The following is a 15,705-nucleotide window of genomic DNA, read 5'->3' on the forward strand; positions in this document are numbered from 1 at the left end:
AACAAATGCAGGTTTGAGAAGAAGACTGGAAGGCTAATTGTTTAATTTAGGTGAAACTCTGACACCAATATTCATAGATGAATTTAGGATGTATTCTCAGAACTCCCTTATTACTATGAAAGGAGATGTAAGGTGGTCCAATCATAAGGGCTTACAGCTCACTGACGCTCTGTGTGCAGAGATCTTGAGGAAGGGAGACCTCTGTCCCTCCCTGGCTCTGCAGGAAAGAGCTAAAGGTAGAGAAGCGCTGTATATGATATTGCTGCTTGAGATTGTATTGGTGTTGGTGATGTTAATGTAAATAAAATCACAGGAAGTTGTCACTCCACAGACAGAGTCCAGGGACAGGGATGGAGTGCGCCCCATTAAACTAATAAACCTGCCTAATATGTGACTTGGGAGCTCATTATTTTAAAATCCTAATTGTAGGTTTAAAATCAGAAAGAATGTTCAAAGTATTTTGAAACCCTATATTTTAACCAAATCAAGAGAAACTAGTCATAAAAATTTTCCAAGTCCTAGTCCAAGTAAAAATAAATACTCTAGTATTTTACAGAGGCAGCATACAATCCAATGGCTGGAAGCTGAAGTTAGACAAATTCAGACTGGAAATAAGGTGTAAATTTTTAACAGTGAGAATTCTCCATCACTGACAACTTTTAAATCAAGATTGGATGTTTTTCTAAAAGACCTGTTCCAGGAATAATTTGGGGGAAATTCTGTGGCCCGTGTTATATAGGAAATCAAACTGGATGACCACAGTGATCCCTTCTGGCCTAGGAATTTATGAATAAGTTTTGGTTTGTACTTAGGTATTACAATGATGGGTGCTAAGGAAAATACTATCGATAGACTTACAGACAATACTGACATGAACATTCAGTCTTACACATTACAATAATATTCTTAACTCTGAGCCACAAGATATAGGAACAAAGAAACTGTCATAACACATCAAACCAGTGAAGCATCTAGTCCAGTGCTGCATCTCTGAAATGGAGTAGTACCTGAGATCTTAGTAGAACGGGGTGGGCAAACTACGGCCCGCGGGCCAGATCCGGCCCCTCAGGGCTTTGGGTCCGGCCCACGGGATAGCCCCGCATGGTGCTGCAGGCCCTGCGCCGCTCTCAGAAGCGGCCGGTACCATGTCCCTGGGGCCGCGGGGAGGGGCAGAGGGCTCCCTGCATTGCCCTTGCCTCCAGGCACCGCCCCCTGCAGCTCCCATTGGCCAGGAATGGGGAACTGTGGCCAATGGGAGCTTCGGAGCAGGTACCTGGAGGCGTGGCAAGGACAGCGCGCGGAGCCCTGTGCTCCCTCCTCCCCCAGGGGCCGCACAGGGACGTGGTTCCAGCCGCTTCCCAGAATGACACAGCATGGGGCCAGGGCAGACAGGCAGGGAGCCTGCCCTGGCTGCAGTACAAGCCGCTGCCACCCTGGAGCCCGAACCTCTCCTGCACCCCGCCCCCCAACTCCCTGCCCTAAGCCCCCTGCCTGCACCTTGCACCCCTCCTGCACCCCAACTCCCTGCCCTGAGCACCCTGTCGCATCCGCATCTGTCCTGCATCCCAACGCCCTGCCCTAAGCTCCCTTTCACAGTCGGCACCCCTCCTGCACCCCTGCCCTGAGCCCTCTCCTGCACTCCGCACCCTTCCTGCACCCCGCACCCCTCCTGCACCCCAACCCCCTTCCCTGAGCCCCCTCATACACCCCACACCCCTCCTCTGCCCTAATCTCTTGCCCTGAGCCCGTTCCTGCACCCCCTCCCACACCCCGCACTCCCTCCCGCACCCCAACCCCCTGCCCCGGCCCTGCATACAATTTCCCCACCCAGATGTGGCCCTTGGCCCAAAAAGTTTGCCCATCCCTGTTGTAGAAGGTACAGCAAACCTCGTAATGGACCTGCCCATTTGGGAAGCGTCTTCCTAACCTTAGGCAGTGAGTGGTTGGGTTATGCCATAAAGCATGAGGGTTCACAGCCCATGGTCTTTGTTTTTGGTACATAATATAGCCGTGGATTTTATCTTTGACCATATAAAGTCTAATTCTTTTCTGAATCCTACTAAACCCTTGGCCTCACTGAGACCTTGAGCCAGTATATTCCACAGGTTCACTGTGTGTTTGTGTAAAGGTTTTTCCTTTTGTCAGTTGTTGTCTTCCTTTGTACTGTAAAAAGAAAAAAACCTTCCTACAAACATCCATGCTATTCATTACTTCATTTACCTCTATCACGTTCTCTCTTATTCATCTCTTCCTTAAACTAAATAGTCCTAATCTTTTCAGAGTCTCCTCATATGGAAGGCTTATGTACATCTTTGGATGTCCCCTGCTTCTTGGTATCGTTTCTGAGATGCAGTGATCAGATCACAGTATAGCAGGTGATGATGCACCATCCATTCACATAATGCCCATACAGTATTTTCAGAAATATTTCCTGTCCTATTCACTTTGTTTACTGTTAAGACTACCAGTGGGCATAGAAGTGATGCTTTCACTGTGCTAAACACAAGGGCACTTGGGTCTTTTTCCAAACTGGCTACAATTAATTTAGAGCCCAGCAATATACATGACCTGTTCAGATTACACTTTCCGTTCTGCATTTCTCTACATTTACCAGAACAGTATTTCAGAAACCAGTGTGATATCAGGAGTTCCACCTTTGTTAGCAACCCAAACATTTAAGAGTGAATAACCATAACAGTTAGACATAGACACAGCAGTATTGGTTAAACATGGAAGTCGCAACATTATCAACTTAACCATCAAGTGGCAGCCTTGTTAAAGCTGCAGCTATCTTCCAAAATACAGAAATCTAAGTTAAAACAAAATAGCTTAAATGCTGAGCTATATCATATTTACTCAGGTAATACATTAAAAGTAAGAATGTTTGCCCACTTAAGTATTTTTAAAATCTTTCTTAAAACTCTTTTTCTTTTCCCAAACTGCACAATATTAACTGTCAGGCCTTTAATTCCATCTGAGCTATGAAGGGTAATTATAAAAAAAATAGTCTGAGAATACAAAATGAACTAAAAAATTGAGATTTTCTTTTTTTAAAAAGAAGGTAACAATAAATTATGAGTTAGAAAATGGCAAGCAGAAACTAGAAGATACAAATAATCTTTTTTTTATTTTAAACTTAACCCCCAAGCATTTTGAGGCTTGACACTATGTAATATTTAGTTTCTTTTCAAATCATCCCCTCAAGCTGCTCAGCATGTCATTGCACATTCTGGCACCACTCTTTGTACCTTCAAGGAACGCATTCATGTCAGTGCCTGATCACCTGCAACATGTTTTAACATTACTGTGGTGCCGTGTGCACTGTTGTCCTGTAGCTTAGCTTGTAACAACACTTGCCTGGCAAGCTTCTGCTTCATAGAGTTGAAAATGCTCGCTATAGAACAAGGCTTGAATTTAGAAGATTCAGTCTGTTAAATGCTTTATCCCACTTTGAAATCAGCAGCAAACTGGTTTTGAAAGAATATACAGAAATATTTCAAAACAAAGTCATATGGCACATGTAAACTGATCCCACCCTCTCTATCTAGCATTTGTTCTTTGTAATATCTTACTCCTACTTCCTTTCTGAAGATGTTCACAGCTGCAGCTTGTACTACTCTGTTCCCTGTGTGAACTACTCAGTGTAAATAAGTTTCTCCTAGATACCTTCTGTGTATGGTCCTTTGTTGGCTTCAGTTCCTTTTATTTTGTGATAGCCACTTTCCCTATGCCCACCAAAATTTTATATGCCCTATTTATGAACCTTGCTAAGGGCTTATTAATATCTTTCCATTCTCTTCAATGGCCTTTGATCAGACCCTAACGCTTCTTTCCTAATTTTATATAAACCTATTTTTATTAACTCCTCCTTATAGATGCAATCCCTGGAGCTCTTCTCATTCTTTTTCCCTCTTCAGTAGCATTTCCAATCCTTCAAGATCCTTCCTGTAATGTCATGCCAAGAATTGTGCACAATACCCAGGTGTAGTCTCCTAAACCCTTTGTGTAGCACCACAGTGATCTTCTTTCCTGCATGGTCTATTTCCTTGTTTATAAATCCCAGGGTTCTGTTTGCTTTTCTAGTTGCCACCAGACAGTGAGTTGATTAATTTATGTTTAACCAGACTCTCTTCCTAACCAGTATCTTTTCATTTCATATGATGGGTAAAATTCATCCCTGAGCTGTGGGAAAGCACAAGGCCCATGCATCACTTCAGTCTCACATAAGCCTTCAAAACATAGCTTACGTGGTACATAGGTCTGGCACTGGCCTTCTGCATAGGGACGAATTTCACCCTAAATGCTTCATAGGGCTTTAAACTGATCCTCAGCAACTCAGGGTGAGTTTCATGTGTTTGTGTATATCTATGAGCATTGTACATATTTGACTGTGTCTCTCTATACTCTTTATCTCACTTTTGTTCTTAAACTGTAGGATGTTCAGGTTAGGGACCGTGTCTGTGTCTTCCCATGTATTTGTACAGCACCTAGCACAAAGGGGCCACGATGGTAACAGAAGTTTCCAGGCGCTCATGCAAGATAAATCTTCAATAAAATTATGATTATGTACACATAGTTCCGTTGGATATTTCTTTAAATTTTTACCATTCAGTGTTACTTTTGTAACTGAAATTTAGCTTTGATTTTAGACATATACATTTATTAGCCATACTGTAAATCCATAATTTATTCTATTAGCCCTTGTGTGACAGAACACATCTTGAAATGGAACAAGTATAATCCTGCCTTTTTATAGACAATATACTCAAGCAAATAACACACATCTTCAACCAAAAACTTAAAAACAAAAAGTCCAATTATAAAACTGTACAGGACACTGAAATATCCCAGAGCTTCATGGGAAACAATAAGCGAATTTTACAAAAGTACCAGATTACACATTCATGTAAATTTGGGGAGGTTCAAATAAAAAACAACTACAAAGGAGCTGTATTTTAAAATGTATGCCCAGCTAATAAACACTGCAAAGTTCAATGTTAAACTAATCAATGGCCTAATTTGGGAGATATTTGATATGTCTATTTTTAAAAAAAATCATAGAGTACTACTTACAAAAACAAGGCCCAAATCCTGCAACAGCATCCACGTAGGTGGCTCTTATACTCATACGTATCCCTAATTCTAATAATTCTAATTCTTTATTAATTCTAATAAAACTTAGCTATATCTCTAAAGTAACAAGACAATTTTTGACCTTCAATTTCCACTAAGACTATATGGAGATTTACATCAAAGATTTGTTCCACTATATTTAGGAGGCAAAGAAGACACCCTGGCGCCCTTCACAGAGGCAGTAAACAGACAGCACTTCTACTTCATGAAAGGGGGGTCTCCACCAGGCTTGGCTGCAAATGCAGAAAAGAACTTTGGGGAGAAAAACTTCTTTAGCCAAGAGAATAACTCCTTAATAAAGTTTAGTCTCTAGAAAGCCTGTTATGATTTTGTTTTATACGTAATCATTTGTTTCCAATACTTTTACTCATCATTACTTGAATCTCTATTTCTTTGATTATAAACTTAGAGCTGATCCACAGCAGGCAGAGACAAGACTGCTGAATATTAAGGGCAGATGATGGTGAGATGCTTCACAACCCTGGGTACCCTTGAGGAGCATCATACCTGGTTCCTCCTCCACCACATTCCTGATAGTAAACCTGAGCCAGTGCCTGGAAAAAATGCAAGTAAGCTGTTCCAGGAAAAAGACTGGCATAGCTCGCTTTTCCCATGGAGCATAGGAGCAGAAAGGACCTGAATCACAATTTGGTCTCTGCCCTACTCCTGTTGCAGCACAGCTATGTACTGCACCCTACTCGGCCTGCATTGCAACGTCTTAGAAATCACTGCTTGGCCTCTCTGTTGGCAATGCCTAACTTTCAGCTGGCAGCCACTCTATTATTGAGTTTCAACAGACTTCCCTGAAATTGTGTATTTAGAAGCTCCAGTATATATTTGGGAAAAACGTTCATCTCCTGTGAATAATAACACAGAATGACATTATAGGATATTTATTTTAATGCTTTAAAATACAGAGCGAAAGAGGTGCGGAGCTCATTGAAGTCAGTGGCAAAAATCCCATTGGCTTCAGTGGGAGCAGGAATAGGTCCCACAAGTGTAACAACCCTCTTAGCAACAAAATTAGTCCCATAAACACTCCTGGGAAGGGCACGTATATGGGTAGACACAGTATGTCTGAATATAGGAGGAGCATAGCATAAAGGGAAAATAGCTGAAAAAGGACAGTGCAATAAAACTCTGCATATGTCCAAGGGACTCCAAAAATGGAGTAATTTGCTTTATGTAATGTATGTGTGACAAAGGCCCTTGTTCCCCCATTCTCAACTGAAACCCTGTGACTAAAGGAAAATGCTGACCCTGGAGCCAGAGGCAGCCCTCCACCAAAATAGGAAAAAGTTGCTTTACCACTGCAATGTATTTTTCAAGTTTTTAACCATTTATTAATCAAACTGTATCACAGCTAATAATTAATAAGCTGTGGAGGCTGAAATGTTGTTCAATAGCACTGGTGATGTGAGACTTGGAAGAAGATCCTGGAAGTATTTTCCATTTTACAAAATTTGCTGTTCTGTTTCTTTAAACTCCTCCCTTTCAGCCCTATTTCATTCCTCTCCCACTCGTTGGGTCTTCCAGTATCTCTGAGATTTTTTTGTTCTTTTCTCATACATGCTCAGGCCATGCATGTTCTTCTTACTGCTCTATCCTGCCTGATTCATTTGCTCTAAAAGTCATTCAGGGCAGCTTTTTTATGGTTATTTCCCTCTACCTTTCCAATGTTACTAAAAGAAATAGAGAGAAATGCATGATTTATGCAGTTCCTTCTGACTATCTACTTGAATGGAAGTAACACTCAGAAAATAACTCTGTCCATAGCCCTTTTAAAACTATTTCCTGGTTGAGTGTCATCTAGTCAGTACAAAATCCCCCTGAATTAGATTATGTGTCTCAGGCCTTGTCTACACTACGGGGGGAGACTGACCTAAGTTACACAACTTCAGCTACGTGAATAACGTAGCTGAAGTTGACGTACTTAGATCTACTTACCGTGGGGTCCACACTACGCTATGTCAATGAGAGACGCTCTCCCGTCAACTCCTCTTGCACTTCTCATTCAGGTGGAAGTACAGTACAGCGATCTGCATTGGATTTAGTGGGTCTTCACTAGATCCGCTAAATCAATCACGGATGCATCAACTGCTGCACGTCGATCCCCCGGTAAATGCAGACAAGTTCTCTGCTTGGGAGTCTTATGAACAAGGAAGTTATGAACAGATGTGAATGCTTAACACCACACGACTTGTCACACATTGCTAAATGGAGGGGAAACCTGGCTAGATGGTTGATGGTGGCCTCAGAGGTTTCTTATATGGCAAAAGGGGCCCCTGGGATGATGAAGGTTGAGAACGAATGCATTATGGGCTATATGGGCATTCTTTTGAGTATATTTGGTGGGGTCTCATGGTATATTTTCAGGTAGGCTGGTTGGAATTAACACTGCTCTGAGAAAGATGTGTCTCTTGGCTACAGAAGGGAGGGATTTCCCAAGAGAACTCATAGTTAGGGCTTGTCTACACTACCAAGCGGGGTCGATCTAAGATACGCAACTTTGGTTGATGTACTTAGATCTACTTACCACAGCGTCTTCACTGCGGTAAGTCGACGGCTGACGCTCTCCTGTCGACTCCACTTGCACTTCTCATTCTGGTGGAGTACCGGAGTCGACAGGAGAGCACTCAGCAGTCAATTTATCACGTCTATACTAGACACAATAAATCGACCCCCGCTGGATCAATCGAAACCTGCCGATCCGGCGGATAGCGTAGACAAGCCCTTACTCTCCACATCTGTAGTATTACCGCAAGACAAAAGCCACAGAGCCCATTTTCTGCTGGATGGCCTCTTCATGTATATTAAAATGCCCAAATAAATATTTCCAAGTGTGTAAAGATAAAAACAAAGTAAACTGTGCAATTACCTGTATTTATGAATGATGGCGTTAAATAATTTTCCATCTCGCCAGCAGGTAGTGAAATTTTCACAACGGATTCCAGAATAACCCTCAGTTGTCTGCTGTGTCCACAGGAGTAGCCTCTCTTTAGCAGACATATCCTCTGACTGTCCAGTAACATGGATGTCAGATATCTAAAACATAATGAATATAAATATAATAAATCCATTTATTAAGGACTAAAAAAAGATTGAAAATATTACAGAAGAAACTCTCAACCGTTCCTTATTATGGATATTTCTACTGTGCATCTTTGGGTCAGGAGAAGGGTACAAAATGTATACCACACTTTTATTTCAGTTAAAATTGTTATGTATCTTTGCTGTCTTCATTATGAAATATACAATTATTAGACTCACAATCTTCTAAACTACTAAATCATCAACATCTGAATTTCTTTTGACAATATAATATCCTTGTTTTGAACTTTTATTAGAAATTGTTATATAAGACAAATTATCCCAAAACAATATTAATTTTGACATTATATAGGTAACATGAACAATATTTAATAGCTCTGTTATAAACAGAGCTGGAATTATAGCCTCTAATGTCCAGGGCTATATATCACTTCAAGACAATAATCCAATCAGATTGAAACCTAACAGTAAGGTTCAAAGTGTAAAATTCTCTACTCTAATAAGCACTTTGGATCTGTTATCCTTACTCTGAATCCAAAGTGCATACATTCCACTTTTACGTTGCCCACTGATATATAGTAACTAACTGTTCTGTATGTGAGATATGTGCAATATGGAATATAAATGTGTATAATACACAGTAGTATATCGATCAGAGAGTGTGGATCAGAGAATTTTTCCCCAAATCTGGGAGATTTGTTTTTGTACTATCTGAAAATAATTAGTTTAGGGATGGCTTTTGACAGGCAGCACCAAAACCACACAAAAAAACCCCAAAAACCTGTGCTTTTTACATTTAAAAAAATATTTTGTACTACAAAAATCTTTTCATGCTGAAATTTTAAAAATTGGTTTAATTAGTCTCTAATGGAGCCTAACCCCTGTGCAAAGAAAATGATCAGTGCATAAATACACAAGAAGGTCATGAAAATAATTAATTTCTTTTCTCCCACGAGGAAAAGTAGCTAGTGAAGCACAGCACCCAAGAGACATCTCCCCAGTCTGCATATGGAACATGTGTATAGCAAAACTGCAGGATGGATCAGAGAGGATAAAAGCCTATATATAGGATATTGTATACAGTACTGTATACTTTGTCACTTCTGAACTTTGATTTTATGTTAATCTTGCTCATACAATAACATCTTGATATTATTAAGAATATTCCAATCATATGAAAAGAAACAACATATTCTGGTGCTCAAATACCATGGTTGTAGCCACCATAAAAGAACCTAAATACAGTGGATTTGGATGTAATACCAAATGAACTCCATTCATTTTCACCAATGGCCTTCAGGGCATGGTTGTGGGAAAGTCCACCCTAAGAGGAGAGCCGAAGCCATACACAACACTACGATGGAGAGCCGAATGACAGAATCAATTTGGGGAGGAAGGGAGGAAAAGGAAGAGGCTTAGCCATGGAGATGCACAAAGGCCTGGTCTACATGAAAAGGTTAGGCTGACCCAGCTACGTGGCTATGGAGTGTGAAAAATCCACACTCTTGAGCAACATATGCTAAGCTGACCTAACCCACAGTGTAGACAGTGCTAGGTCAATGGAAGAATTATTCCCTCAACCTAGCTGCTGCATCTCAGGGAGGTGGAGTACCTACCCATCCTGCTGGCATAGGTAGTATCTACACTGAAGTGCTACAGCAGCACAGCTGCAGCACTGTAGCTGGGCCACTGTAGCATTTCAAGTGTAGACAAGCCCTAATTCAAACACATCTATTCAAGTGCAACCCAGAGAGTTGCATTAATGGTGTCAGACTAGGTGATCCCACTGGTTTCTTCTAAATTCAAGGATGTGTCCTGGATAGCTAGCCTCTGCCAAGAGGGCACCTATGGAACCTGCTGCAAACTGAAATTTTCTTCTTTCAGTGGAACCACAGTGGTGGTAGAAACAAGTATGTGGCTTTCCCAGAAACATTACTAAATTAACACAGAACAATGGATGTACCAAGCGCTTGGAGCTAGGCTAATGGGAGGGGAAGGGGCATTTAATCATAATGTGATATTAATGATGAAGTTAGTGAAGAGTGGCTCCCACAATGTATTGTTTGATTTTTTGTTTTACACACTCTTTACTTTAAGTGCAAGATGTGAATTTACAAGTATTGATTTAAACATTAAATTATAGGTTCATTTAGTTCCAGTAAAAACTTAATTTAGATTATTCCCTAGTCAAAGTATCCACCAAATTGCACTGTGTAGCCAGCTGGTCAGATAAATATAAAAGATCATCACAATGATACTGTTTTACTTTATGTAAGCGACAGATACAGGTATCAGTACTAGAAAGCAAACAGTACTTCTGTGCAAAACCAGTGCTCGGCATAAGCAGACTAAGTGAAAGGGGGAAAAGGCTTCAGCTGTTCCCCGCTACCAGAGCCTTTCACTACAGTGAGGAAAGACTCCGGCAGTAGGAAAGGCAGCTGGGAAAGGCTGAGCCTTTGCTCTGGCTGGAGGAGGCAGCAGGGACTTCCCCATCTATCAATCACCCTGATATCTGCTGGGAGAGCAATACAGCGGTGCACAGACAATCCAGGAAGTTTTTGGAAAATGTAGGGGACAATTTCCTGGTGCAAGTGCTGGAGGAACCAACTGGGGCAGAGCTCTTCTTGACCTGCTGCTCACAAACCAGAAAGAATTAGTAGGGGAAACAAAAGTGGGATGGGAACCTGAGAGGCAGTGACCATGAGATGGTTGAGTTCAGGATCCTGACACAAGGAAGAAAGGAAAGCAGCAGAATACGGACCCTGGACATCAGAAAAGCACACTTTGACTCCCTCAGGGAACTGATGGGCAGGATCCCCTGGGAGAATAACAGGAGGGGGAAAGGAGTCCAGGAGAGCTGGCTGTATTTTAAAGAATCCTTATTGAGGTTACCAGAACAAACCATCCCGATGTGTAGAAAGAATGGTAAATATGGCAGGTGACCAGATTGGCTTAACAGTGAAATCCTTGCTGATCTTAAACACAAAAAAGAAGCTTACAAGAAGTGGAAGACTGGACAAATGACCAGGGACGAGTATAAAAATATTGCTCGGGCGTGCAGGAGTGAAATCAGGAAGGCCAAATCACACCTGGAGTTGCAGCTAGCAAGAGATGTTAAGAGTATCAAGAAGGGTTTCTTCAGGTATGTTAGCAACAAGAAGAAAGTCAAGGAAAGTGTGGGCCCCTTCCTGAATGAGGGAGGCAACCTAGTGACAGAGGATGTGGAAAAAGCATATGTACTCAATGCTTTTTTTGCCTCTGTCTTCATGAACAACGTCAGCTCCCACTGCACTGGGCAGCACAGCATGGGGAGGAGGCGACCAGCCCTCTGTGGAGAAAGAAGTGGTTCAGGACTATTTAGAAAAGCTGGACGTGCACAAGTCCATGGGGACAGATGCGTTGCATCCGAGAGTGCTAAAGGAGTTGGCGGATGTGAATGCAGAGCCATTGGCCATTATCTTTGAAAACTCATGGCAATCGGGGGAAGTCCCGGACGACTGGAAAAAGGCTAATGTAGTGCCCATCTTTAAAAAAGGGAAGAAGGAGTATCCTGGGAACTACAGGATAGTCAGCCTCACCTCAGTCCCTGGAAAAATCATGGAGCAGGTCCTAAAGGAATCAATTCTGAAGCACTTAGGGGAGAGGAAAGTGATCACGAACAGTCAGCATGGATTCACCAAGGGCAAGTCATGCCTGACTAATCTAATTGCCTTCTATGACGAGATAACTGGTTCTGTGGATGAAGGGAAAGCAATGGATGCACTGTTCCTTGACTTTAGCAAAGCTTTTGACACTGTCTCCCACAGTACTCTTGCCAGCAAGTTAAAGAAGTATGGGCTGGATGAATGGACTATAAGGTGGATAGAAAGCTGGCTAGATTGTCGGGCTCAACTGGTAGTGATCAATGGCTCCATGTCTAGTTGGCAGCCGGTATCAAGGGTCGCTCCTGGGGCTGGTTTTGTTCAATATCTTCATAAACGATCTGGAGGATGGTGTGGATTGCACCCACAGCAAGTTTGCAGGTGACACTAAACTGGGAGGAGAGGTAGATACGCTGGAGGGTAGGGATAGGATACAGAGAGACCTAGACAAATTGGAGGATTGGGCCAAAAGAAATCTGATGAGGTTCAACAAGGACAAGTGCAGAGTCCTGTACTTAGGACAGAAGAATCCAATGTACTGCTATAGACTAGGGACCAAATAGCTCGGCAGCAGTTCTGCAGAAAAGGACCTAGGGGTTACAGTGGACGAGAAGCTGGATATCAGTCAACAGTGTGCCCTTGTTGCCAAGAAGGCCAATGGCGTTTTGGGATGTATAAGTAGGGGCATTTCCAGCAGATTGAGGGACGTGATCGTTCCTCTCTATTCGACACTGGTGAGGCCTCATCTGGAATACTGTGTCCAGTTTTGGGCCCCACACTACAAGAAGGATGTGGATAAATTGGAAAGAGCCCAACGGGGGGCAACAAAAATGATTAGGGGACTGGAACACACGACTTATGAGGAGAGACTGAGGGAGCTGGGATTGTTTAGTCTACGGAAGAGAAGAATGAGGGGGGATTTGATAGCTGCTTTCAACTACCTGAAAGGGAGTTCTAAAGAGGATGGATCTAGACTGTTCTCAGTGGTAGCAGATGACAGAACAAGGAGTAATGGTCTCAAGCTGCAGTGGGGGAGATTTAGATTGGATATTAGGAAAAGCTTTTTCACTAGGAGGGTGGTGAAACATTGGAATGCGTTACCTAGGGAGGTGGTGGAATCTCCTTCCTTAGAAGTTTTTAAGGTCAGGCTTGACAAAGCCCTGGCTGGGATGATTTAATTGGGGATCAGTCCTGCTTTGAGCAGTGGGTTGGACTAGATGACCTCCTGAGGTCCCTTCCAAACCTCATATTCTATGATTCTATGATCTACTGGTGGGAACACTGGTGAGCTTCCCCGCTGCCCACATCCCCCACTTCCAAAGCCTCTCCCTGGGGAGAGGGAAGGCTCCAGCAGCAGAGAGATGACAGTCTTTCCCCACTATCCTCTGCTGCCAGAGCCTTTTCCTGTAGAGGGAAAAGGCTCCAGCAGAGGGACACTATACACTGCTAAAAATAGCAGTGTAGCCAGGAGGCACAACTTAGGCCAGTAGAGAATGTGTACATACTCACACCCTTCAGATGTGCCTTTACTTTACTGGCTTAATCTGTGCCTCACCATCTGTACTGCTATTTATACCCATGCTAAGGGGGCTATGCATGTATGTACACTTCATGCTGCCAAAAGAATCCTGCTGTGTAGAAACGCCTTTAATGGAAGGCCACAGAAAAGACAGGAAGGGCAACACTCTATGGTATTTGTTTAAAACACACAATAGAAAAGATATGTTGAGTAGAGTTTCTATTTACTTCCAGATGTCATATGACAGTGTGAAATTAGAAGAGAGGTGAAAGTATAGTGCCTATATAAAGACGAATAGTGCCATATAAAAGAAAATGGAGAAGCCTACATGACAAAAGGCTAATTTAAAATACCTGTGTTTGTTTCCTTTATTTTTAAGGTGTATGGAAAAGTACTGTCTGAAATACAAGTTCCCTTTCTTTTATGCAAGCAAGCAAAATATTTTTTCAGCAGCCTCAGCTTCTATTCACAACAACCAGACCACATTATAAATCAAATCAAACATCTGCCACTTTACTGGGGAGAGTTTATTAAACAGGTGATGTCAACTGGAAAGGCCTAATGTCTGATATTAAAAATACAGTTGTCTTTTTCCCATCACTTTAAACAATTTCTGTGTCTCTGTCCACATGAACTTAGTTCTCTTCTATTCTTTACATGACTTCTTTAAAAAAGGAGTAAGTTGACATTATAATTTTTCTCTGTCCATTTTTACATACAAACTCAGACCTTTGGCCCACTCCATGGTTAATTGAGTTGCAACAGTTACATAGATTTGGAACAACACAGAGCACAAATGCAGCACATTAGATTCCCCGGGCCACAAGAGAGTCGTTTTCAGGGCAATCTCAGAAGATCATGTTTAAATCTGTGACATGTACAAATGGCATGTGTAGCCATGGACACAAAACCAAAGAGAAAAAAATCTTATTTTAAATTGAGATTGTTTGACACTCATGCTTCCAGTGTTGTCCAGATTCTGGAAGGATGAGAAAGGCATTTGGCTGTCTCAATCCACTTCCCAGAAGCCAGGTGTTCTCATCATAAAAAACGTTCTGGCACTAACCCCCACCCTGGTTGGCAGTCTCAGCAGAAGGAACATGACTGAATAGGCCTGGAGTGAGGGGGCATGGCCTCCCTTTGATACTGACAAAGAGAAATCACAGACTACCTCCTGGTGGGCGGGGCCAGGAAGGCCATGCCTGCCCCACTGGAAGTGGAGGGGCAAGACAGGAAGTACAAAAGGTGGGCCCCGAAGCTCAATTGGACTGGAGCCACCAAGAGACAGATGCTTCCTGCCTGCTGGTGGAGTGGGAACCTGAAGAGGACCTCTGCTGTGCTGAGGACTCGCCAGACTTACCAGAGCTGTCAGACACCCCAGACGCTGAGAAGCTGCTGGGCTGCCATGGGCAGTGTATCCCAGGAAGATGGAGGATAACCTTGGGATCCAGATATACCCCAAGGGGAGGGTTGTAAGTAGCCCACGAAAAGCCAAATATAGTCCAGCTGCATTGCTGCCATAATCCAGGACAACGTGCTATGGCTGGATTCCCCGCTGACGAGTGGCGGAACCATCCACTGCTGTTAGGGCTGGGACCCGGTGGAGTTGGTGGGCCAGGGTCCTCCTACCACCTGATGCCAACCCAACCCCTGGGGTGGCAGCCTCTGCACTTTAGGCCTCAAGGCTAGGGTGACCAGGTGTCCGGTTTTTGACCGGAACACCCGATTGAAAAGGGACCCTGGCAGCTCCGGTCAGCAGTTTTGAAACCATTTTGTTCTCTCAATGTAGAAGGCTAGTGCTCTGTGGACATCCAGTAAGTGAAGCTTTTTCTCCCTGCTGCTCAAGTACAGCTTAGGGTAGAATAGAGGGAGGAAGTGAAATTGGGAGACAACCTTCGGGAGAAAAGCCAGATGAGGCCTGAACTGAACTTTGTCCTTATGGAATACAGTGTAAGGGGGCTCTGACGTTAGGGCCCTGAGTTCAGACACCCTCCTAGCTGAGGTTATTGCCACCAGAAACACCACCTTGTAAGACAGATAGAGCAGGGAGCATGTCACCAGTGGTACAAAGGGTGGCTCCTTAAGTCTGGATAGGACCAAATTGAGGTCCCAAACTGGGACAGGCTGCCGGACCTGCGGGTAAAGCTGAGATCTTTAAGTAAACGGCTGATCAACAGGTTGGCGAAGACTGAGCGTCCCTCTGTGCCTGGGTGGAAGACAGAGATGGCAGCCAAGTGAACTCTTACTGATGACATAGGTTGTCCCTGCTGACTGAGGTGGAGAAGGTAGTTCAGTATTAGTAGCACCAAGGTGAGCGTCGGAAACGAATGGTGCTGCGCTGACCAGATTTAAAATCTCTTC

General features: G+C 43.1%; 1 protein-coding gene across 1 annotated transcript in view; it reads right to left on the reverse strand.

The window, feature by feature from the left end:
- DST (dystonin) overlaps nucleotides 1-15,705 on the reverse strand; it is a 473,375-nt gene that overhangs the window by 218,637 nt on the left and 239,033 nt on the right. Inside the window, exon 9 of the mRNA XM_084622757.1 lies at nucleotides 8,012-8,178. Within this exon, the coding sequence (XP_084478883.1) occupies nucleotides 8,012-8,178 (167 nt within the window). The remainder of the gene's footprint in view (nucleotides 1-8,011; nucleotides 8,179-15,705) is intronic.

The sequence above is a fragment of the Lepidochelys olivacea genome, assembly GCF_965140295.1.
Source record: "Lepidochelys olivacea isolate rLepOli2 genome assembly, chromosome: 3".
Lineage (NCBI taxonomy): Eukaryota > Metazoa > Chordata > Testudines > Cheloniidae > Lepidochelys > Lepidochelys olivacea.